Raw genomic sequence first — 26891 nt, forward strand, 5'->3', positions numbered from 1 at the left:
TCATTGGTTAATGCCTTTTCCGCGGCTGTACATTGTGTTCTATTAAACTTGTCCCATTTAGATGTTATTAGTCTTCTTGGAATTAAATTGAACTTCAAAAATAAGTAAAAATATTTTTTTTGTAATAATAAGAAGTGAGTATTACAGGGTTTCACTAATTAATATTTCTTGTCAAGATAAATTGAAAAAACTGAAAAAAGTTTATAAGTTATAATGTAGTTATTTTGTTTTATTGCAGTTCAAACCCCATTAGATCTAAATGTTACCTATTCCTTCTCTCTCTTAGGTTTATCTCGTTTTCCCGGTTGCTTCCTTATAAAGAGGAATTGTTTGTAAATTTGTAACTGTTTGTGTGTACGGTGTAATCTTCAAAACTTAAGTAAAGGAAAACTTGTGATTCGATTTACTCAACATTTTCAGATAACTAGTTCCGTATTATTTTTTGGTCGAATTCAGAGTCAAAGCATTTAATCACGTCAAATTTTTGGAGTATGTACTATTGGAATTTCTATTCCAAAAACAAATTTAACATTCGTGTAAGACTTACCTTGGAAACACTTCATCTTATATATTATCATCGGTAAGGGTGTCATTATGAATTTCGACAGTTAAATAATTCGACACGCGAACTCAACTTCGAAAAACCAAAGTTCGACACTTAATTGTTTTGACAAAACATTACTTACATTGTCGAATATAGGTTTAGTAGGGTAAGTAGGTTCTGTAGGACTACTTCTAGTCGTAGAAGTAGTCCTACAGAACCTACTTCGACAAGACACACCTTCGAAGCACGCTACTTCGGAAGAAACTTTTTCGAAATGCACTAGTTCGGCGGTTAAATTCGACAGTTAATTATTTCGACACGGTATCACGTCTCGAAATAGGTAATTAACTGTCGAAATTCTGAATGACACCCCTTCGGTAAATTATATAACGTAAGTTCAAAGCTTAATAACTAATACATCATGTATAACATAAGAAATTATGCTCCTGGGAACGGAGAAGTGTATGACCGACCGATAAAATGCAAATTAAATAAGATAATAAAGATAGCATGTGTTTATTTGGCTTCTTTTAAACGTAGACAAACTGTGCAAGACATAGAATCTATCTGTGATTGTGATAATCGATAAATTATTTATTCATTAACATTACATTTTTTTTTCTCTTTATGTCCCGGCGCCGGGCAACAGCCCTCTAATTTCTTCCACACATACCGGTGTTGGGCTTTAACTGATTGTGATCCAGCCATTATATGAGAGCCGTGTTGGTATTTAAAATTTAAACCTTTTATGTATTTAATGCACGTCATAAAAATAACTACCTACTTAATTCTCAAAATTAAGTGTTACCGCACTAATCAATGACAGGTTTAATTTTTTAATTGATGCGTACATTATTATGTTGCTAATTACATTTGTAATTCGCTTTTTGATTTCCTGTTCGATTAGTAAGCAGTATTATGTTATTGAGAAAAAACTCTAATCCTAACAGAGTCTCTGCCCTGTTGCTTCGTCGGCTACAAATATTAACCTCTTTGATAAAAAAAATATGTTTCCGAGACTAAAAATTTCTATGAAATGCCACTACTTATACTAATAATAATAATACTTATGCCACTTGTCGTGTAATTACAATTGTTAGTCCATCTCATTGCCACATGGATTTACGTAAAAATATTTTCGTTCATTTTATTATCCGATGAATATTATTTTTACATAAAAACTCCATGCAATAAGGATTTAACAGTCATAAGTTAACAGCGGAACTGTCCGCTGTCTCTGTCAAACGCTTTTTTGATTTCGCATTTCATTTGTTCTTTTAAATGTGGAAGCCAATTATTTTGGACGTCGAGTGCATCGTTTGCAACAAATCGTTGCAAAAGATAAGTCACGATCCCAGAAAAGTGCCGTGTAAGATGGGAAAAATCACAAACAGGCGATCTAGAACACCCAACTGGTCTCTCGATGAGAAGCAGTACCTACTAGAGTTAATAAAACAACGTAAAGATGTTGTTGTTATACAAAAGAACAGCGGGCCTAATCATTCCGAGGAAAAGGACACGGCATGGAATGAAATATTACATGCTTTAGCTGTGAGGTTTGGTCCAAAATTTTCCGCTAGTAATATTAAAAAAGTGAAAACACAATGGCAGAACATGAAACGAATTGCCCGTGAAGAAATAGCATTAGTAGGTCCGGCTGTTGATAAGTTTACTAAGCAATCGTTCGAGGTATGCAATATACTGGATTTAGTAAAAGATGGTGTGTTCAAAGGGAATGACAATTTGAACGAGACAACGTTAACCACTGACATAGTTATTAAGACCGAACGTCTCGATGAGTAAGTTGTTAAACAAGATGGCTTCAATGTTTTATTTTTCGTTCGTCGTATTTTGATATTTTTTTGCTTTGTAGTTAAATGTTTTAGGAGTAACTTAACTAAGATAAACATGGTAAGGAATAATTAGTTGGTGATTTTGAGTTACATAATAGAGTTAGTTAATTTTATTGAATCTGCAGGAGATGGTACTTAGAAGTAATAAGTACCCATTGTAAAACATGTAAAAGTGTTGACATTATCACCTAATAATTATTAGATACTTAGCTTATAAAAACGCTAACATTTTATTAAAACTTATCTAACTACAAAAATGTAGGGTCCTTGTAAGTACAAGTAAGTATTTGATACTATCCACATTAATAACTATTCATAACGCTCAGACCATAATCATACTCTATAGTAATATATGAAAAAGAAGAAGTAGGTAAGTAGGTATTTATATTTTCGATACTTTTGTTTGTATGTTTTGATGAAATTAGGCACAGAGATTCATAGACGAGACTGAGACCTTCACGCCACATTGCGTGCCATTTATCACAAAAAAGCGCGGTCGAAATCGCTTGTTTTCCTAATAATAGGTAAATCAAAATTAAAGAGGTATTATAGGCAGGATCCTCAACTATATCTCTAGCTTATCATTGGTGTGATTGGTTAGAATGATAGTAGGTACCTAAGTCGTGGAATATAACTGGTAATTTGTTATCTCAAAGGGAATTGAACCAACCAAGCTGCAGTGCCAGCGACTTCACCATAGACATCCCGGATACTCCTCAACCACCCCAAGATGTCAACAATGAAGTGCCAAGACAAGATTATTTTCTCGCCCCACCGCCATCTACAAATAATCAATGCCAAAATATCAACGAGTCTTCGAGATCTTCGTCTTCTGAGCAGTCAGAAATGAACTATTTTGAACAAAATGAACCTATGGATGGCCTGACTAAAAAGAGTGTATCTTGCATGACTGAGCCCAATAATGAGACAAATATTAATTCCTTCCATAAAGACCTTCAAGAATTTTTCAGGTAGGTAATTACCTACCCAGTTTACTAATTTCAGTTTTCATCTTTATGCTGTCGTCGAACGGTTTTACAAACTTTGATGGATTCGGTAAAGTTACATTGCTGTTTTATCGTTGCGGTAAATGAAAGCTCTTATACTAACTACGCAATGTTCATGCATTCGCATGTTTCTGAGTTCGGCAACAGTGTGGAGTTGGCATTAAAATTTTGCCCACAGAACCGTCTATTATTAATTGAATATTAACTGAAGATGTAGGTAAAGTATTTTTTTTAGATTGATTTGAGATTTTGTTGTTTATAGGCTTTGCAAGCAAAAGTTTGCGAGTTCATTTAACTCTGTTAGGTAGGTTTATATTCATAAAAAAGTTAAGAAATACTCTAATCCAAAATATGTTTTGTCACAATCGCATTTTTATAGTATTTGAAATTGACAGAAAGTTGAGTTGTTGTTGAGTATGTTTTAACTTCTTTTTTTCAGGGTATATCACACAATATTATTATGCTACGCATATTACTCGAATATGCAAAATGTTGCCGACCAAATTAAAGTAGGCGCTTTAGTTGGGCCCTCCGTTAGACCCACTGCTGCGCATAGGCCTGTCCTAACGTTCATAACAATACGTCCAGTTGATTTTGCGTGAAAGAGTACACATACATCCTCACAAAGTTTCGTAATTATGATATTAGTAGAATAAGATTAGTAGGATTTAAGTCTGTATTTTTTTAAAGATACACAACGACAGAAAAGCAGATGAAGATGGACACATTGAAAGAAGAGCGTTGTGCAGCGAGGGCACTGAGGGAGACTGCTGAACTGAACAAAATCATTGCTGAACAGAAACTGAAGCATGTGTTGTGGATGAAAAAACAGGACATGACGTGAGTAGACCCAATTCTAAATCTCACTTGTCTGTCCGTTTAATGAGTATTAACGTTAATATTAAAGTAGTAAATTCCTATTAGCGTTTAAAAAAAGTTAGACATGAAGATAATCTACAGTAACTATTATATTTTGCTTATTTAATTTTCCTGCCTAGAAAAATACAATACATATTCATGCTAATATAATGGAAGATTATCTAGAATTCCACAATTTCGGAAATTCACCGAGCGAAGCCGCTAAGGTTGGTAATCGGCAATAAAAAAATATTTAAATTTAAATTACTCTTTGGTAAATAGTGTTTGAATGACTTGTAGGTACATAATAGAATCGAATTATGCTTTTTCTCTATAATTAATAATTTTGCCGATTTTTTAATCGATATTACAATTGTATTCATTCATTAATTTTTGCAACGTTTTGTGTTACTAAAATATATTTATTTGTTGATGATTTACAGGTAGAGATTATTATTTTCCTAAAGATATAGCTTTCTAACTCAAATCTTTGACAGGTTTGGTCAGACCCGTTCTTACAGTTAATATTTTATAATTTATATTTATATACAGATAAGATACAACGGTATGTAACCAGTTTAAGAGTAATAAAAATGATGCAACTATTTTTATGAATCATTGATTATTGACATTCCTCCAAATAGTTATACAAAACAGGCAAAAAAGTAGTTTCGAATAGAATTTGTCTTACAAACTTTCGTATTTAAAATTATTTGTTGTAGGATTCACAACAATTTATTGACATTCCTTCAAATAGGTAAAAAAGTAGTTTCAAAACGAAACTGTATGTTTCTAATCGAATCTACTTTTGATTTCGAATCGATTCATTTGACATCCAGCCAGACCGTACACTCCACATCACTAAACAGGTAATTGTAAGAAATGTCATGTCATAATCAACAGTAATGTCATTCCCATTTTGAAAGAAATTTCTTGTGTATTTAAATTGAAAAAACAAAATCCTCTGTAAATATATTTTGATAATTTTTATTTGCAACTAAATCATGGCTTCAGCTATTCGATCCAGGACATCTTTGTTTCGCCCATTGTTAAACGTCAGGTGAGAAAACCAAATTGCCGGTGTCTTAGGTTACGCAATCTTCATATCGTGTTTGGCAGTTTGCTTACCAATTTGATGAAATAATTATACTAAAAATAGATTTTTACGAGGAATATAACGTTTTTTTATTATTGTCTACATATGCGTTGTTTATATTTTTTAACAATCTTGTGTTTTCGTTTGTCCTCTAAATGGTCTGATAAGGTATGTAACTTTGAACTTGCAAATTAACGTGACAGATTTATAATGGATCATTATTATCATAATAGATTATTGCCTCAGAACCGTTATGAGAACACTGAGCGATATATTTTTCCCTAGATATTATTCTAGTAGCTACCTAATCTGTGCTGTGTATTTTTAATTTTGTTATTGGTACTTTGTGGCAAACATATTCTGAAAATCTTGGACTGAAATCAAATTACAGTGCCTATATAAATAAGTGAGTACCTACATTCATTTTACAATAATTCAGTTGTTTGCATCATTTCAATGTGAAGGTGTGTACTTTTTGTATATTGGACTCACTAAAGCAATTTTAAAGTAAGTTGTGTAATTTATAGAAGTAATTCCATTTTATTTTATTTATTTTAGAATTTATTTACATTGTTTAATGTAACTGTCTTGTAAATATATACATATATTTTTAGGGTATTATTGTGATTAATGTGTATGTTTAATGCTCTAAGCTCTTTATGTATTGATTGTGGCATCTAATGGAAAAAGACATTTGATCAATAGTATATTTTTTTATTTATTTTGAAATAGAATTGATTCATTAGAATATTTGATGTGATATATAATTCCAGATTCTAGTCCTCGATTCTGTGTTAATATTTAAATATAATTTCTTTCAGAATGTATGTAGGGGAGCCCGGGTCTGGTGCAGGCAAAGGAGGTGGTGGCGGCGGTTCAATCCGTGAGGCGGGAGGCTCCTTCGGCAAGATGGAAGCTGCAAGGGAGGATGAATACTTTTACAAAAAGGTAGAATTATTACATTTATATTATTTTTGTTTTTTAAAGTATGATTGAAATAACTGCTATGCTCAAACTATTAAGAGGTTGGGTGTACTTGGGAACCCAATTCATTTATAGTTTTACTAGGAGTTGCAGACAGATGCAGTATTACTTCTACATTCCATAAGGAATGTAGAAGTAATACTGAAGTAATACTGTATAGACAGACTTGGGACTGAAAACTCAAAGGCCATATTTTGCAGGAGGCTTTTGCAGTATGTCAGACAAAATGGTTTCAAGAATTGACTTGATTTTGAGCCCTGATACTGCCTGTTAGTTGGAGTTTGGTAAATAACATACTATATTTTAAAAGAAGAGAATAACAACCTAGCTATCTCTTTTTTTTCCAGCAAAAGGAGCAGTTGTCAAACCTCAAAGGCCACTTGGACAAGGAGATCAACTTCCACCAGGAGCAGATCAAACGTCACGAGGACGCCATACGCCGCCACAAACAGCAATTGAGCGAAATGGATACGAAAAATTAAATAACAGTATAAATAAAAAAACGTTTTATTATAATTATATATTAGTTTTTGCCCACAACTTAATTTGAAAGATTTTGGGGGTAACACGATTCTTTTGACGTATAGTTAGGTATTTACCGTTCCTTTCTTTCGCTATATAATTATTTTAAATAAAGAACATCTCTGGAAAAATTTGAATTTTTATATTCAGCGGTTTTGATCCTGCATTGATATGTCAATCAGTCTGGGTCCTCTTTTATATATTTATAAAGATCTAACCAATGTTGTGGTCGCTTTTATTTTGTTTAGTTGTTAGATTCAAGTTAAAATGTCAAATATATGGTATGTGACTTATTTGTTTTATTTTTTCTTTATTTATATGTCCAGAGTAATCACAAAAGGTTTTTATGAATAGTCTGATACTGTTACTAAGAATAATGCACTAAAGCCGTGTACGGACTTGATGCAACCTCTGCTGAAGCATGTACCACGTATCCACTAAAATAATTAAATAAAAATAAATTTTCTTTCAATTAACAGAAATAAGCTTATAAATAAAAGGATCACACATTAATAAGGTGCCTGAACTATGATGTAAATAAATCACCCAGTGCTTCAGGCGTTAAAAGCTACAATAATCACAAATTAACTCATTATAGGAAAATCAATTAATACATTATAGGAAAAGTAAAAATTATAATTACATTTAAAATAAAAGAAATTATAATTACATTAAAATTATAATATTAACATAATAAATGAATATAACTTATGATAAAACTGTTATTCATTCCTCTGTTTTTTCGTATGACGACCTCGGTGGCGCAGTGGTAAAGAGCTTGCCTCTTAACCGAGAGGTCCCGCGTTCGATCCGTCGGGTCATGATGGAAAATGATCTTTTTCTGAATGGCCCGGGACTTGCGTGTTTATCTATATATGTATTTGTTATAAAATATAGCATCGTTGGGTTAGTATCTCATAACACAAGTCTTAGATAGAACTTACTTTGGGGCTAGCTCAATCTGTGTGATTTGTCCTAATATATTTATTTATTTACATATTACGAAGGGAGTTTTGAATGATTTTCTTAGTCACACTCAATGTGCATGAGAAGAAACCTTGTTTCTTGTTGTGTCTATTGTAAAGAACTGAACTCTTGTTGTTCCTCACGTTGATAAACCGTGCGTTAGCGTATAGACAATGGAAATTTTCCAATGTGGTGAAGATTTGTGAATATAACAATATTAATAAAATATTTATATACTTAACTGTAAAGCTATAATTTGTAGCTTAATTATTCAAGTTTACTAATGGTTTGTAATGTGTAAATTTGTGGGTATATCCCATACCAACCAGTGACAATAGTATCTTGATAGTATTTTGATCTGGCTTGTATTGCCAGCTCTACACTGTCGAAAAACTCAGATACATGGCGACGCGAATGCGTGAACTTGAATTGCGTAGTTAGTATTAGTGCTATTATTTACCGCAATAAAAAACCAGCAATGTATATCCAATCCGCTAAAGTTTGGCAAACTGTTCGACGATAGTGTGGAGCCGGCATAAATTACAATTGAAAAGCGGGCGAAACGAGGCGTCTGCCGTGACATCGGTAACATACTCTGGAAGACATCACTCCAACAAGGTACATTTAACTGAGCTAACAGTTTTACTACGAGTAATCATATGTATAAGACATTTTTAATTATATTCTTGTTTGTTGTTGGCTTGATACCATACACTACAAGTTAATAAACATATACCACAATTAGCTGTATATGGTGATTTGCATAATAATACTTAGTCCAAATTTTTTCTTCGTCACAGGTGAGGAAATAATTTTACTATTTATATTTGAGGTAAGTTCAAACAAAACTTATGGATTATTATTATTTTAGACATTTTTATTAAAACCAAGTCGTGTCTTGTTGGTCGGCAGCCAGCGCGGGAAAACTAGAAAGTCAACTGCTTCTCTTCCCATGCAGATTGTAATAGTCAATCAAGGGAATATGCAGCAGGCTAGCATCCTATCACCATAAAGCTAAATGTGACCTTCGAATTTCGCAACTTTAGGCTCTGTCTACCCCGTAACAAGCTTTCTATTTCCCAAATGTCTTAAATGGCAAATATACTTGCAGAACGTATGTTGGGGAGCCCGGTTCTGGTGCGGGCAGAGGGGGCGGCGGAGGTGGCTCCATCCGGGAGGCGGGGGGCAGCTTCGGCAAGATGGAAGCTGCCAGGGAAGATGAATACTTTTACAAAAAGGTTCGAGGTTATTTAATTGAAGCCGAAGGTGTTTAATTGACTCCACTGCTCCTCTTGCCAGTGGATAAAACTGTTAAATAGGCTAAGGACACAGGTTGACCGTTGCAAAAGAAACTTATTGCGGAGGGGTTTCACAAAGTCCTCAGTGCTCGTGTGGAGTCCCGGAATGACTTCACCTTCCGGACTGCCCATCTTGCCTGGACTAGTGCACGCTGGGAGACGTTTTGCAAATACCCGACAGGGTTCATATTGAACCAAACATGGCAATAAATATTTTGAATTTGATATAAATGCACACGGAATGCCTTGGTCGTGGCCAACTACTGGTAAAATTACTTAGTATACGTAGTCCAATTAGTCAACACGCAGAATACACGTTTTATTTATGTAGTCATGCTTTTTGAGTCTATGGCTATTTATATGACACGATGTCAATCTAGGGTTAATATTATCGCTTTGTCGTTAACCTCGTAGAGGTCCTAAATGGTGCAGGAAGGACAGTTTGAGCACGACAGTAGGTTGGCCATTGGCTAGACCAGCACCACAGACGCTGAAATTTCATCAAAATCGGTCCAGCGAGTTTAGCCGTGAAAGCTGAACGGACAGACTTTCGCATTTATAATATTAGTAGGTATGCATTTCATCAAAATTGGCCCAGCCATTTAAAGCAGTGAAAGCGTGACAGATTTTCGCAATTATTATTAATATTAGTACGAATATAAACTAGTACATATGGATATTGGAAATATGGATGTACCTATGGGAAGTGTAAATTGAACGATTAAAATTAAATTTACAGCAAAAGGAACAGTTGGCGAACCTCAGAGGCCACTTGGACAAGGAGATCAACTTCCACCAGGAGCAGATCAAACGTCACGAGGACGCCATACGCCGCCACAAACAGCAAATGAGCGAAATGGACAAGAAACATTAAATGACGTCATAACTTTTTAAAAGATGCAATCGTATTAAGTATGTAACCGTTTTTCACTCTTGTGGTCGCTTTTATTTTGTTTAATTGTTAGTTTCAAGTTTAAATGGCAATTATACGGTCTGTGATTGATTTGTGTTTGATCATTTATTGATGTAACAAAATGTTTACATTTTAGTTACAATTTTAGTCATCATCTTCCTTACCATGTCCCGTCGGCGAAATATAATAACAAAGTTTAGTACTGTATTACAAGTAGTTAGCAAATCACAATCAAATCATTTATTCAGAAATTAGGCCTTCACAGGCACTTTTTCACGTCATATTCTAAATTAAATGATGTTTACCAAAGCTTCAAACTACTAGCACAGCTGTCCTGGATTATACAATTTCTGTTTCAGTATCATAATAAAGGAGGTAAAATCGATGGAAATAGAGAATTCTTGATGATCGTAATACTGTTTATCTTCTTCTAGTTGACTCGGGAATGTTGTTTTTAGGATCTAGTGAGGCTGCACCAATCCTTGCGAGTACAGTCAACAGCACATTAAGTTACCCTGCATCACAGCGGCGAATTTGCAAAGAATTTGGGTAGGTTTATGTGCTGTTGACTGTACGTCATCGTATCGCTTCCATCGATAAAATATCGGATAACTTATTGTCTGTCATGATTTTTCTGCATCCGACTTTGGGCGAATGGTAAATAAAGCATAGTAATACTGATGCTTGCTACACACCATCGCCGAACACTGACAGATCACAGATGCCGACGTGAATAAATAAACATTGCGTAATTTGTACGAGAGCTTTATTTACTGCAATGATAAAACTAGCAATGTATGCCGAATCCGCCAAAGTTCGGCGAACTATTTCGCGATAATGTCGGTATCTAGCTGGCATGAGCGGTGGTTTCCGTGGGTCGTATTGTTTACTTGCTTTGTATAGAAATGTGTTTTGATCCATTTGGTAACAGATAGATGGCGCTGGCGATGGTGACAGTTTTTAAATAAAATAATAAAAATTGTTTTGATTTGATTGCTTCGTAATTAAGAACTAGGAGCGCTTTCTTTTTGCAGCTTCATTTAGCAGTATTTTTTTCTCGCTTTATTGATTGCTTAACTGCTGTAAACAAATATAGTATAAGTTTTTTCAATCACACATTTAAAAAATCGACTCTACTTTGCCTAATTTAATGCTTAAAGCTGTTTAAAATTGTTGTTATCTTCTATTACAGTTTAAACTCTTGATATAGTTTTTTAACAATAGTTTTTGGTAATCACCGTAACATATCATTTTATTTATACAGTCAAGTGGCCGTCCAGTTGGCAAAATGGAATGGAAATAAATCGTAACAATAGCATTCGATAAGTTTAGATCTTTATTAAATGACTTCTGACGTTTGTTTTGACGTGTGTTCAATGGAATATAATATCAAACGGTCGTCGCCCTAGCAAACAATATTTCTGTCCATCCAGAGTCCAAATTTAGAGTAAGTTCATTCCTCGCATACAGTTTAAATTGCACTGTGATTATATAGGTAGCCATAGCTTATAGAAGGCAATAGGAATGTTCGTGGATAATTTGGCTGTTTCGGTTAAGTCGGGAGTAATAAATTGGCGTGCGTGACATGGAGGGCTCGGGCCATCGACTAGCGGGAGTATCGGGCGACGACCGAAGCGCCTCTCGCGTGAAGCTAGCCGCTGAACGAGGCGGGGCGCGCGTCCCAGCGCTCCGAAGCCAGCACCAAGCGACCCAACTCACTCAGTTTACTACTATCGCAAATCGACGCCGCATGTCGTTTCGCGAGTTTTTGTGCCCGAGTGCATGGTGTTAGTGGAATAACATAACAGCAAATTGCTTTGTGCTGTGTTATTAGTGCTATTGTGTCATCGTCGGTGCGACGGGTCCAGTTCCCTTGTTGTGATGCATTTGAGGATATACCTATGGCTGTCTTGTGTAGTCCTCGCAGGATATGTTCGGGCGACAGAGGTAAGGGGGACCCGTCTTAAATGCGGCACTCGCCCGGCTTTTTGTTATAGCAGACACGGACACGAACCGTCCGATGTTGGCTACAATTACTTTTTACGACCTAAAGTCGCATTGCACACTTGCGTAACTTTCAATGTCAACAGTGAGTAATCTAGTGTAAAACGTCGCGTGGTGTAAGAAAATATACGTCGATAAATGAATTATTGTGCGTCACCTTGAAATTGCAGTAGGTAGTGTCCAGGTAAACAAATGTTATCATGTCCCTTCATCGATTGAGCGTAGTGGGTATCGGTTCGGTAAACACGTTGAATGGGAGCATAGTATGGTATCTACCTATCGCCCACGTTTTTGGGAGAAAGTCGATCTGCATCTGCGCTGGCATTGAGCTCTCCGTGCATCGTTATGTATGTTATGAGCACGCAATAACCTTTATAACTCCTATTAATGTCTGTAAATGTAAATTATTGCTTTTGCTGCCTAGATTCTGCGTAGGTCTAGCCAAGTAAAGGCACTTAAAATCACAAGGCTTACAGACAATACAGCCTTGTGATTTTAAGTGCCTTTACTTGACTAGATCTACGCAGATTCTAGGCAGCAAAAGTAATAATGTACTTAGTGGCTACTTTCTATAGTATTTTACAATGCCTGCCTACACTAAATAGCCAGTAAACCAACCTACAATATTAACCATCTGAAATTTAATTAGGAATAATAGTATCTAAATATTGTATCGCTTTAGAGTATATAGTAGAATTATTTGAAAAATACTTAATATTAAATTATATTTTAAAAGATAAACATTTGCATTAGCTGTCTGACGAGATTAAGTTTATTCTGAATCAATAGATCAAATTTAATTAAGTAATAAATTAAAATGTGTCCCCAGGAACACTTCATCAAATTAAGTTCAAGAGATTGTCAAGTTGTATCAAACGTATCTAGGTATATAAAGATCAAGAGGTTATGTTAGCTGACACTCTAGGAATACAAAGAGGAATTCAATAGGTTCTAAGGACCAAAACTGCCATATAGGTACCTACATAATAATGTAGTTTTGTAATAGCAGCGAAATCTGAATTTATTTATTTTACTTTTTAATCTCATAAAACTTGGCTAATTAATAACATATAGAAACTAAATAATAAAAAATAAATATGGTTAATTACAAGATTTCCCCTTAAAAAATACGATAACGGGAAAACGGTAAATTATAATACTTTATAATTATAAATTGGTAATAGAAATATGAAGATAACACATAATAAATTAGATGAAAACAGCGAGATATAATGTACTGACGTGTTTATCTTTATAATACACATATCTAACCTACATAACCCTTTCGGTACACGTGTCCCTAACTCTTCAGATTCAAATTTCACAAAATACACACTCGAACAAGAAATAAAATCGTCCGCACTTCAAAACATCTTAGTACGTATGTACAAACAGGAACATTCCACTTTATTCCCCCTGAAGGTACTTCTGATTATACACGTGATTCGATGGCGTCTTCAGGTGATAAGTTGATAACGTCTTGGCGGAAGATGCAGCGAGGTCGAGCACAGGATATTGTGCATTACTGAGCAAACTGCAGACCAGGAACCGAGTAATAGACTTCGCATTTATATAGTAAAGTTATTTCTCGTTTTATGCTTTGTTGATGCAGCAGATGTGTGGAGCGGGACGCGACTTTTAATTTTCACTTCTATAACATCGGGCCTAGATAGGTACCTACAGAAAATAAAATGAAGGCGAAGGCTACGGACAGGACTTGCTTCCTCAATGGAGGAGGCCTATGTTCGAAGACGGTCAACCGTCTTAGGAATAAGGAAAGAAATAAAGAAAATGACGAAAGGGTTGTTAATGGATGACTTAATTCTATGCGCTCCTATACATTATATAGTTCGACGTCAAGTTAAATTTTATTGGAAATATTGTACATACCTATATTAACGTAAGTACTTTATTGTAATATTAAATAGAATAGATAGATCCATTTTCTCATATCTTGAGTGGAAGAACAGGAAGAATTTGTTTCCTCCAAAGATTGTAGTACCTAGTCATGTGTTTTCTGGCCATGATACTATATTGATTGAGGTCAGGTAGGGACTGAGGAGTCATGTTTAAAGACCTTAACTGTTATCTCTAACAAGATCCAAAGGACACGACCTACGACTTCCTTTTCTTTGACGATTTTATTGTTAACTAAGTTTTTACGAGTGCCTAACTACATCTCGACATCTATCCAAATGTAAAATCAACTCATTCGACATTGTGCTGTAGGTCCGATATATAAGTACGTCAAACACACAACACGTAATATAATAGGTAACAATTAATTCAACATTTTCAAATATTGAACTAAGAAAAGAATACTTTAAATTAATGAAAAATAACCGATCTTCGAGAACATTTAAGAAATAAGTCTCAAAAAAATATAAAAAAATAGCTTTGGCTAAGGAATTTCTCACAGTAATATGAATGTTTTCATTGCCGGTGCACCTAACTACATTTCGAAACATGAGCGGACTGATTTCGATTACAATGATTACGCAATTGCAACATAATCTACTACCTACCTACTTAATATTTTATCAATTTATACCACGTGTGTACACAATACCAAGAGGTACATAATCTATTCAATTAAAAACTTATTCAATTAAAAGGATGTTGGTATTGTTGGTATAAAGTTATATCGGTACAATTGTAATACTTATAAATAATATAGTAATAAATAGGTAGGTAGTCCTACCTACCTAACAGGGAAGAAAGTTAATTTGATGTTCATCCAATATCATGCCCATGCATGATGATTCTTCAGTTTACTTTTCAGTATTCATGCTACTCAATGAGCTTTAAAACTTGGTGAAATTTTCTGAGACTTTACATGGCGACCCTGCCAGCATTCGTCTCTTTATTCACACAAATTATTTTCATCTATAAATTTATTCAAAACTGTCTTGTAGCCTGCTGTGGTTGGTAGATATGTATTAATCTTTTTGCATAGCACAGTGCTTGAATTGAAGCAAAAATTTAATTTGTCGACCCGGCATCGAGTAACTACACAAATGAAATACTACGTCAACGTAAAAAAGTTTCAGAATGGCATAGCTGGTGCAGTGTAGACTTTCGAGTGGAAAATTTCGCTTGCACACATTAGTACCAGTCAAAAGCACATCAACCTACCCAAATCCATTGCAAACTCGCCGCTATTACGGCTACATAGAGGTTCGTGCAGGGTAACTTGATGTGCTGTTGACTGTACATACGTAGTTGATATTATGTAGTTACTACCCCATTATCTGGGTAGATTTTATTTGTCATCATGCATGTTAGATTTGTGATCTTTAAAATTTTCTTAAGATTGTTATTGTATGTTGGTGTGAAAAAGTAGTACGAATAAATGATTTATCTATCTATCTATCATCAGAATTTGAGCGTAACCCACAGCCGATTTAGGTCTTCGGTGTTGGTTAGTTGGTTATCACACCATTGCATATTCTCCTAGGCGTCATGAAGCCTCAAGCCAGGTAAACAGAACACGTGCCGGATTAGAAACTTATTTGGCAGTTGGTTGATGTGTAAGTATGAAAGGAACGGTGGGAAGCCTCATTATTGTTACATTTTTTGTCACTTGGGCCTAAATAACTGTCGAGATAACAAAATAAAGTTGCTTGACCAACGGCGCCTGAGGGCTATTAGCTTATCTATTAGTTAGCATTTTATGTGTTTTTGTGAAGTACTTTTAAAGTAACAAGTTATTACATTACGTTTTAGGTGTATAAGCTTACATGAAAAAACATTTGCTAAATAAGTACTTGTTAATTTAAAAAAGTTTTTCAAACACGTTAATTAAGTACAGTCTACAGCATATCAACCTACCGAAAATCATCGAGAATTCACTCTTATTACCATCGCATAGAGTAACATGTACGGTAACTTGACATGCCGTTTGCAGTTTAGTTTCTGAAGCCCTACCACGACATACAAATACGTAGCATTAATAACGTTCACAGGTAAATCCTAACTAATATTTTAAATTATATATATAACAATTTCATATTTTATTAGTTGGGATCATCAACTAATATTATAAATATAGTAAATTGTTTGTTTGTTATCTCTTCACACTCTGTTTACTCACCCAATCTTCTTGAAATTTTGCATACATGTAGATTGAAGTATGGAGAAGGACATAGGCTACATTTCATCTTTGAAAAATAATTGGGGGATTTACGCGGGCGAAGCCGCGGGCAAAAGCTAGTTTCAAATATTTAGTAAGCAAGGCGTTCCGAGTACCAGTCACTTAAACTTGGGTTCACTTTAGATACTTGAAGCACTACATGAGGTCAAGTTAGTCTACAACTTTGCATCCTTGTCGGCTCTTTACTCATGTACATGCATTTTCATAGTTTAATGGGACTTGCCGAGTTTGCTTTATTTATTAAGAAGTTCTGAAAAACATGTATGAGGAAAAAAAGTTTTTTAAACCATATTTAAAGATGGACATTGTGTTTACCTTTGTAAGGTAATTTTTTTTTATTAAAATTGAAAACATGGTAAATGCATGATAAAATATTATTTTAAATAGGTTTTGGAATAGTTCAGAAAAATGGTTGGGCGGTCAATCGGCCATGTACACATTGGTTTGGTAGTTTTCGAATCTTTTCCAGTGTATTTCGGAAATAAATTATAATATTTTCCGAGTCAAAGTATTTGTTCAGATATTATACTTTCACGTCATATTTGAAATATTTTTTCTACTCTACTTACTCAAGCTAAAATCTACTGGCATTTTGGAACAACTACTGTTGAGAAGAAATACCAAAAATATATCAAGATTTATTTTTTATTTTTTTGAAAAAAAAAAACCTTTGGCGGCATTGAAAAAACACGAAGTGTTTTGAAAATACTCATCAATTTTTCCTGTTTTTTTAACGATACAAAGGGTGATATAGATACATTTTGCCGTCATACGACCCTGATTCGAAGCCCTAGTTACGCCACTGTTCCACAGCGAATCGAAGAATAATAAAAAAATATCGTGATTCACTGAATTTTCTCTACTAAGCATTTTCATAACAATACAGGTTAAGATAACAGACGGTTTATCTAAAATTATCTCTTATCATTGTTAGCGTAGCATAGGCGTTGGAGAATGTTGAAATGCTGTTTATTAACATATACTTAATTAAAATTTATCAATTGGCACAGTCAGGTACCTACCATGCGAATTTTTTTAAAATTAATTGTTTGATTGATAAAAAATTCACGTCGTCCGATCGGTCGATTTAGGAGTATGGGCCCACCATGCTGGCCCATTGGCGGGTTCTATTAACAAGATCACATTATTTGATACTACTTTGTAGTAATGTGTCGGTTGTGGGTTAGTTTCTGCCTCCGACTATTACAATAATGATTGGCGCGCGCTTTCATCATCCGTTTAGTTATATCATACGTTTGTTCATAAATCATAAACAAAGTTGAAGCAAACATGGGTTCAGTTCACTCTGAATCGTTGGTGGATTGAGGATGCAGTACTGCGGTCACATCCTGTTTCTGAAATATTTATAATCGACGTATGCGCTGCGGGGCTACCACGAATATTTGCGAAAATATGTTTTATCTTACAAACTTTTTGTACTTCTTCTTCTTCTTTTCGAGTCGTTATGGCTATTTATATTATGAGACCAGTAAGTGGCCACTTTTATTGCTCTATCGTCGGGCTTGTAAAGGTCTTCTAAGGTACAAGAAGTGGGACAGTTAGGGCACCACAGCAAGTGAAACATGGATTGTATTATATAGTAGTACTTATTTGTAAGTATTATGTTGTGCTGTGTACATAAATTGAAGAATATTTCAATCTGTGCTGTGTAAATGGTATGGTTCTATCATTATACAAGTAAAAAAATGATCTCTCAAAGTCCGTGATACCTTACGAGTCCTAACAATGTATAATCTTCACAGTATTTATTGTCGAATTTTGCTCAAACCATTATTAAATTGTTAATAAATAAATTTATCGTAACCACGAACATTTCTTTAAAAGTCTATTAGTTACATACTTATTGCTTTAAAATCATAAAAAAAGATATGGTAAGAAAAAACGAACTTTACAAGTTTTCCATATTGTTTTTGTCAATGGGGTACTATTAAATGTGCTAATTAGCACATTCCTTATAGTTTGTTCGTCGTTCATTTGAATCTTATCTATAGTGTACACTTTTAAGAGCCCGGCCGTATTGCTCCATCGTCCTCCTTTTTTTTGACGTCCGTCGACGGATAACGCAGAAATTGTACGGAGATTAGACGTAGGTACGTCTATGCACGTTAATGTAAGAACCTGTGGAAACAACGGAGCGTCAACGCAACGGAGTATTTAGGCGGCCTAAATTCGTGTTTAATTCATAGTTCTAGTTTATTCACAGGTGTCTTTCTGTGAACAGTCAGAATCACTATACTATACAATCGTGACTCCCCCAGGAACCGCGCACGAATACAAATCGATTCTAATTGAGCATCGCAATCGTAACTGCCTGACAAATTAGAGTAGTACGGTTAATTCACTTGATGAGAAACAAAGCTCTCAAGTAATTATGAAGATGTGAAATGTACAAGGAAACATACATTGAAGCGTACCTTCTTAGATTTTTCTTAGATAATACCAGTTCATAACTTTCCGTGGAAGTCAAGAATGAAATCTGGATCTTCAAAATGGAATTGTTCTTCGGGCATCACAGCCGGGAATGATACAAGACAAGGCCGTGTACTATCAATTAATAAGTCTCTTTTTCTAGAAATTACTTATGGATACTTACTTATCCTAATATCATTTCTAAAAAAATATTTTATCATAATTGTAAGTAACTTTACTTATAATTAAGATCAAACTATGTAATTAGCCAAATATGGTTAAAATTAATAACACGACAATTGTCAGTGTTTTGTCCTAAATAAAAGCAACGTCTCGCGTCTTTATGTCGATGACATGCTATGAAAAAATTATGCAACCATACCAGAGGAAAAATTTTAACAAATCTCTTTCACACGCCACAATATCAGTGTCATACGTGTGACATTTTCGACCGATCTCTTGATCGAATTGCTTTAATCTATTCACAAAATAAAGATGTTACAGGTAGTGAACCATATTATGTGCATATTATATACACATAATAAAACTGTAAGTGGGTTATGTTTGTTCGCGCATAACGCAAAAACTACTGAATGGAATTTGATGCGATCATAGATGTATAGAGGATGGTCTAACTTGAAATCTGATACAGGTTTCATTGCGATATGTTTCTTATAAATCCTGATATTCATAATAATAACTTAGAGCGGACGCACGAAATAAACGCGGGTGAAGCCGCGGGCAAAAGCTAACTTTCAATAAATTTAGTTTGAATTTCGTACTTTACTGAAATTTTGCAATAGTTTTGGGACGGCGTGCCGTCACTACTACGTTGACAAGAGTTTTCTTTAATTTCTAGATCAGTAAATTTAAGATTCAGGAAATTTAATTTGTAGTTCATTAAATGTAATGAGATAATGTTAGCAATATTGCCTATTGAGCATGAAATGTTTCATCGAATTATAAAAGACTTGAAGTAAAAGTTTTTCAACTTTAAATATTTTAGTTTGACGACCTCGGTGGCGCAGTGGTAAAGTGCTTGCCTCTGAACCGAGAGGTCCCGGGTTCGATCCCCGGTCGGGTCATGATGGAAAATGATCTTTTTCTGATTGGCCCGGGTCTTGAATATGTGTATTTGTTATAAAATATAGTATCGTTGAGTTAGTATCCCATAACACAAGTTTCGAACTTACTTTGGGGCTAGCTCAATCTGGGTGATTTGTCCTAATATATTTATTTATTTTCATTGTGCAATTATTTCCTTTTTTTGTCAGTTTTAGTGTTATACCTAAATATACAATTATTCTTTGTAAATGAATAAAGAAAAATAATTCAGGTTAAAAAAAATAGTTTATTTTAATAAGTTACTGTTTTATCCTTCTGCATCATTGTTATAGTACTTATTACGTTTGCACGACGGATCATACGGGTCTTAACTAGACGCATCCGTCTTCGGAGCCCATGATGGAATATTTAACACAAGGCCTGGACAAACGTGATGCCAAGATATGGCATATCGTCATGGGAATCTAGTCTTTAAAGATAGATAAATCGATTCTTAATAATAGTAGCAGGGGTATAAATTAAAATGTATAAATTTATTCACATAATGAAACACGATAAACAAATGTCGCTTTAATTAACCTTTATTTTTTGCGCAATAGGCGGCCTTTATTCAGTTAAAAACAATTTAAAATTAAAATCAATAATCATTATTTAATTAAATATACCACCATGGATAGTACCCGGATATTATTATTATTTATTCATTAGTAATATTTAGTATTTTTTGTTCTTTAAACCAACATTTGTGACGTCCCTTGTGCCCACTGTCATACAATCTACATGATAAGTGTAAATGCTACATGATAATATAATAAAAGTACTTATCTGTTTTTTGTTTAAGATGTAAATTTCAAAACTAAAGATCAAAAGTGGCAATAAATTGCCTATACTTTGTCATCCTTGGGCATTGTTCGAGAGCCCAAAATATGTATTCAAATGAGTCATGTTTCCGTCGTTCAACGGTGTGCCCACAGTTGCCGCACAGATGTTGAGATGAAAGGTTCGTCAAGATATGATTTAGTGTTGCAATTATTGTTGATTTGTGTACTCTGTCTTCGCAGAATGTATAAGACAATCAAGGCAAAGCGCTATAAGGGAAAAATATTGTAGGGGTATCAGTTTTATCCAACAGGTCATCAAACTCTCAAAACCTTATCCCACTTTATGCGTGGACAGCATATCAGTCTTCCACTTCTCCCTGTCTGATGTTAACCGACCTGTTACTTCTTTTTTCCCGAGGGGATCGAACCCGGGACGTTCGATCCCCGCGGTCTGGTTATGATGGAAAATGATCGTTGAGTTAGTATCCCATAACACAAGTCTAGAACTTACTTTGGGGCTAGCTCAATTTGTGTGATTTGTCCTAATATATTTATTTATTATTATAATATAAACAAATTGGGTCGCTAGTACTGTATGAGTTAAAGTTTGTTTAGTCTGTGATTTTAATTGTCGTGCGTAGTTCATTAGTTGTACGAAACAATAGAATTGTTTTATCTTTGACTAATAAGTACTTATTATAGATTTAATGCAGTGTTTATAACTTCTTCAAGTTGATCCGGTTTCTTTTATCAACTGATAGCTTGAATCCATCCTACGTACTTTTTTATCGATTATATTTTAGCTATCATTGGTTCAGATTTCATTAATGTCGCCTAAAGGCATACTATGTCACACAATTAACGGTTGTTTTTATCCCTAATATCAACGGTACCTACTATTTTACCTTTATGAATTCATTGCTATTGACATGAGAGAAAAGCACAGGTTTCAGAGATGACTACCAAACCCAAAAGTTATAAGATTAGGCCGACGTTAGCACTGCAATATTGCATATACTTTATGCTAGTTCAGTGGACTGTACTTGAGAGTGTAGAAATTTTAGCGGAAAGTAGATTTTTATTGCTAGTTTTTTCCCAAAATATTTTTTTGGGAATAAAGTGAAAAAATACTGGTCGTAGACTCAGGCGTGTGGTAAAGCACATATTATGCAGGTACATACGTAACTGTTACGAGTTCAGGCAGTAAAGCGTAACAAACAAATATATTAACGGCTGGCGTACCTAGGTCATAATTTTTATAAGTTTTTACTATTTACTTTCACCTCAAGGTCAAGGTGCATTTCTTTTTCCGTTTCCAATTTCCCGATTGATTTGATATGTTGTACATACGTGCTTTCGGATGAATCACAACATTATGTAGTATGACAAGGTCAGGTGATGGATCTATAAAGGATACGGATATAAATTTTGTTTAAGTAAATAAAACTACTCAAGACAATTCGACAATTAATTTATCAAATTTATATATTTTGTTTGTATACCTTGTATATTACACATTTTAATAAGTGATGCAATGCTACAGTAATCTCTTATTTATTTGTCGATTTAGTCAAGCAATCCCAAGAATAATTTCATAGAATTTCAAGAAGTCGGCCCTCAGACCACAAACATATTAATAATTAACTTTCTTTTTCTCCCTAAATGTAATGTTAAATCATAATGTTTTTTTAATTGTCTGTTTCAATCAAAATTTTGGTACATCATTGGTACATTATATGTTTTTACTCGCATAAGACAATGGAAGAATCATATAATGTTCACATTTAATGCTTCGAAAACATTCTTTAGAACAAAATTAAATTTAGAACAAATCCTAATATCGGCTCCAGACTATCGCGGACCAGTTCACAGAACGGCGGATTCGACACACATAACTGGTTTTTCATTGCGGCAGATAAAAGCACTCATACAAACCACGCAATGTTCATGCTTTCGCGGCGGATAATGTAAAAGGCGTAACTCGTAATTTCAACTTCAGGAATTGAACTCAGTTTTCTAGACTTAAGTTGTTTATATTCAATCAGCGTTCTCAAATATTTGTCAAGTTCCATTTCACGGCTTTTCGTTCGACTCTGCCCAATTACCTGTTGGCTAGTTCGCCTTTAATTGGGAGCCGATTCAAGGTATGTATTGATTTTCAAGTTATAGTTTGGAGCTCACAAAATACAACTCGTACGAATCAACTGTGCACTCCGCTGGAATGTGACCCCTCCCGCGAGGTGCAATGTTAATTCGTCGTTGTACGTGGTAAGTTAATTTCGATAATTATTTCAATAATATATCAAATAACCAAGTTCTATTGTGTTAGCATAACTTATTCTCATGTTAGTGTATGACATTTAACAAATGATCGCCCTTTACAGGACAACACATATCCATAGCAATTACCTTCAGAAGGCTGTTAGTTAATATAACAGTCATGTACAAGATAGGGTAGACTACACCTCTACCACCGGTCTCACTCGGTCGCTGTCTGTGTGGCCTGTCCTTAATAATAAGGTAATGTAAATAAATAAATATCGCAACGCATTGACTCTCCTTCTTTTTTGAAGTCGAAAAAAGTTATTAACTCCTCAGCTAAGCGCTTAATTAATTTCACTATCTATATCCCATATAAATTTGTTAACCATTCGACTAACTAAATTCTAGAACCTCTTGCAGCTCAATGAACTTAGTAACCGCAGCGGCGATTAACGATCTCAATAAGTCGAGTAGTTGCATCGAGTCTGCACGCTACTCGACTCTCGAGTAGTCGATTCTCTACAGACCGCGAGTTGCCGACTCGGCAAGCCAGAAGTTGGAATGTCAGGAACCAATCGAATCTGATACGTGGGTGCTTACCGGTAAGGGATGTCCATTTAAAGTTAAATATAAGTACTTACCTGAATTTATTTCAATGGTCCTTCTAATTATACATAAATGGGAGTTGTTTCATTTTTTCTCTCACCTCATTGTATCTAATATCTGAATACCTAGTCGATTTCATTCTGGATTATACAATAAATTGTATTTTATTGACGTGACGATGTTGAAATGAAATCTGAGTGTGTACCTGACACTACTAAGATTTTACTTGTTGAAGAATTCGTCATCAATACGTCAAGAAGTTATATTAATAGATCCTCCTCGCTCAGAACATCAGGGTTTCGATTGTACTAGCTGACGTTAATACACAATCATGATCTTGTTGCTATTATATTAATTAAGTACAACTAAATTTGAACACCATTCATACATAATTTTGATTTAACGTCATCGGAATTGTCTAGGCTTATTATTGTGGACTGATAAACTCACCGTGCTCAAAAAATCTGTCGAAAACCTTATTGTATTCTGACTTTTTTGGAATAAATGGGGGAAGATATTTGTCTGAAATCCGTATCTATTCTTTAAGAAATTTACTCCACATGTTAACTACATATTGCTCGCCAGATTTTGTGAAAAACCTATTACTCAATTGCTGCGCTTCCAATTGTGTTGGATAATAAATTTTGATCATTTGTCGCCTCTATTATGGATCGACGAAGCAAACGAATGCAGTTTTTCTTCCTCATAATTAATCTATGTTGCGTGACTGCGGTGAACAATTAGCAAGAAATATTTAGTTTATAGAATGACAACAGTAAAAAATAAGGGATAAAATACAAAATGTTAGCCTTTTTTCGATGCATAATACTTCAATGTCAATAAATTAGACGAAATAAAATTTGTTCGAGAGTAAAAATTAGATATGTTGTTTGTATCTTTATTGCATAAAAATTAGAAGGTTTTATTATTTTCTGAGGTCCAGAAATATGCCACATTTACGGTGATCTTTTGATTGCTTTATTCGGTTCTAAGTTAAGATTATTTCATACGTGAAATCGCAGACTCAATCATCCGATATGTTTAACTTTTGAAAGGCAGATAGCAAATGTGACGGTTCGTACTATACTTAAATTTTTGTACGGAACTTTCACAGCCTGCGTCAAAGTAGCATTTGTCTGTAGAAGACAAAGTACATTGTTTACGTACGAAGTGTCTGTTCCATAGTTACTATAATGTAATGCAATTTGTTATAGTCATGTGCGAGCATACAACATACACTGGACATATTCGCGTTTCAAATCCTCAACCGCCTGACAGATGTATAAATCTATTCGCTTTGTGACTCTTAATTAATAGAATTAATTGTATAAATTATTATTCCGCATCTTTAAATTTAATAACGATGTTTTTCATATTAGATTTCCTTCCATTCTCTCACTTATCTGAGCATGCGTCTAATTCCATAAGTAAGACATTCAAAGAAGGAATGATCTTATCATAGGGTGGCATTAAATAAATATGAGTATGTACTGAAAAACATTTTTCTAAAGAAAATCTATAAGCTTGTTTTACGTATTAGACGTATTATTACTTACATTATTGAAGATAAATACGGGTCACTCATGTACGATTATCGACGGAAAAGTCGACTATAGTTTCAGTCCAGTTTCAGTAGTGGTTTAGACCTTTTTCAAGACGAGTGCGGCTCGGCCCTCATTTCTCGTGTTATTTATTTCTTACGCAGTTTATTTAATAAATTTATAGTAATTGGTACGTAAATGGTTAAGGTAATTTGATTAAAAGTGACGTGAGAAATAAATAACCCGTATTTGTAGATTGTGCTAGTATCTTGACCATACTAGGCCCTATTAATAATTCAATACCTAATAGCATGGATGTACCATGAATGCAAATAGTGTAGACGAGACATGTTTGCGTCCCCAAGGTCAATTTCCGGGGTCATAATTGGGGACAGGATGGGGCCCTTGACGTAGACATGTCTGTTGTGGACATTGCCGGTTCTAGTCTAGGTTTAATTGAATACAAGGCAGGTGAATGAATATTTGAGGTCGAAAATTATCTCATGCTGTACAGGAGAAGAAGTAGAAGATAAGCTGAAACTAAATTTTGCTGAAGCTGAAGCATTTACTGTTGTCAGGAAGCTGTCGATGCATTCAACAGTAAATTGTTTAATAGTTCCCTCATTGGTAGGTGGTGGTGGTATTGGTCTGGATGCACCATCAGATCATGCTTATAACACTGTCTTATAATAGAAACTGAAGGGATGTGGAAAATTTCGGCACTGTGGTGTGTCTGACAAGTGGATAAATAAATAAAATAAATAAATAAATATACTAGGACAAATTACACAAATTGAGCTAGCCCCAAAGTAAGTTCGAGACTTGTGTTATGGGATACTAACTCAACGATACTATATTTTATAATAAATACATATATAGATGAACATCCAAGACCCGGGCCAATTAGAAAAAGATCATTTTCCATCATGACCCGACCGGGGATCGAACCCGGGACCTCTCGGTTCAGTGGCAAGAATCTTACCACTGCGCCACCGAGGTCGCCGGATGAAATTAACTTTGTAAAATTTGATACAAACAGAACCAGTGGAACTAAATGAAAGTATGTAAAAGATGTGATCGCTAGTTCTACAGTTGATGGTCTTATGACTGCACTTGAGACTCATTATTTTGCCTTTAGACTGGAAATTCACTACGCTAGTTATACACTGAGAAGTAAACAATTGTAGAAAATAAAGGATAGAAATAATGTTTACATACATTACTCAGTAAGAACATTTTTAGACATGGCATTGTCGAAGAAAATGCTTACCTAATAAATTTACTTGTTTTCTCATTCTAATCTACATCAAATTATATTTTTTCGGCGTAGTTGAAATGAAGTCTATCCGATATGAGATGAGATATAAATGTTTGATTGCTGAAATTGTAATGTCAACGTAAATCTTCCTGATTAATTATCACAGCGAAAGTCCACATATGGGCAGATATGTGTGGATCTTTGTCGTTACGTTCAGAATTTGAGCGCACCTCTTTGCTAAAAGGTGAGCTTCGAGGTATATCTTCATATCGAGTGCTTATTGATAGTGATTGTGAATTATTGATTCCTAGAAGCGCTTCTAGGAATCAATAATATAGCTATTCTTCAAAACTGATTCGTGTATCCCAAACTTTAGTATACTGAATATTTCATGATTCCATCGCGCTCGTTCCTGATAAATTGGCCACCTCAGGCCTATCTTTGATCAGAAACTATTATAAATTGTTTCGATACTAGATACATGAATCATGTGTGTAATAACTAAAGGGCCCAGTTATCGTATATTGGCTCCGACGAGGGCATTAGTTTAGGAGATACTATTATCACGCTCCATATTAGCTTTGTATGTAATAGTAAAAAGGAACAATATTGATTTTATATAACAAAATTAATGGCAATGAATAAGACGTAGAATTTCAGAATTATCGCGCCATTTTCGACGGTGGGCTAATTTCAAATTCTCAATCAAT

General features: G+C 34.5%; 3 protein-coding genes across 7 annotated transcripts in view; all 3 read left to right on the forward strand.

Annotated features, from left to right (window-relative positions):
* The first annotated feature begins 1810 nt into the window (after window positions 1-1810).
* LOC128678738 (uncharacterized) lies at window positions 1811-10131 on the forward strand. Its single transcript, XM_053760497.1, has 5 exons — window positions 1811-2343; window positions 3054-3368; window positions 4095-4244; window positions 8942-9068; window positions 9868-10131. Exons 1-5 carry the CDS (start codon window positions 1826-1828, stop codon window positions 10000-10002), a joined length of 1245 nt encoding a protein of 414 aa, XP_053616472.1. The 5' UTR covers window positions 1811-1825; the 3' UTR covers window positions 10003-10131.
* LOC128678743 (ATPase inhibitor mai-2, mitochondrial-like) lies at window positions 5011-7157 on the forward strand. Of its 4 annotated transcripts, none has more exons than XM_064436641.1 (3): window positions 5011-5131; window positions 6180-6306; window positions 6690-7157. In XM_064436641.1, exons 1-3 carry the CDS (start codon window positions 5049-5051, stop codon window positions 6822-6824), a joined length of 345 nt encoding a protein of 114 aa, XP_064292711.1. In that variant the 5' UTR covers window positions 5011-5048; the 3' UTR covers window positions 6825-7157. The 4 variants fall into 4 exon arrangements, with proteins under 4 accessions (XP_064292711.1, XP_053616487.1, XP_053616503.1 ...); XM_053760512.1 differs by lacking the exon at window positions 5011-5131 and adding an exon at window positions 5139-5322; XM_053760528.1 differs by lacking the exon at window positions 5011-5131 and adding an exon at window positions 5607-5764.
* Window positions 10132-11741: 1610 nt separating the features above from the next.
* The window catches only part of Sdc (Syndecan), a 217468-nt gene continuing 202318 nt past the window's right edge, over window positions 11742-26891 (forward strand). Inside the window, exon 1 of one of the 2 annotated variants that reach the window (XM_053763402.1) lies at window positions 11742-11988. In XM_053763402.1, the coding sequence (XP_053619377.1) occupies window positions 11923-11988 (66 nt within the window). In that variant the 5' untranslated portion in view covers window positions 11742-11922. The remainder of the gene's footprint in view (window positions 11989-26891) is intronic. The other variant, XM_053763394.1, reaches the window with a different exon arrangement.

This window comes from Plodia interpunctella, chromosome 2, assembly GCF_027563975.2.
Source record: "Plodia interpunctella isolate USDA-ARS_2022_Savannah chromosome 2, ilPloInte3.2, whole genome shotgun sequence".
Lineage (NCBI taxonomy): Eukaryota > Metazoa > Arthropoda > Insecta > Lepidoptera > Pyralidae > Plodia > Plodia interpunctella.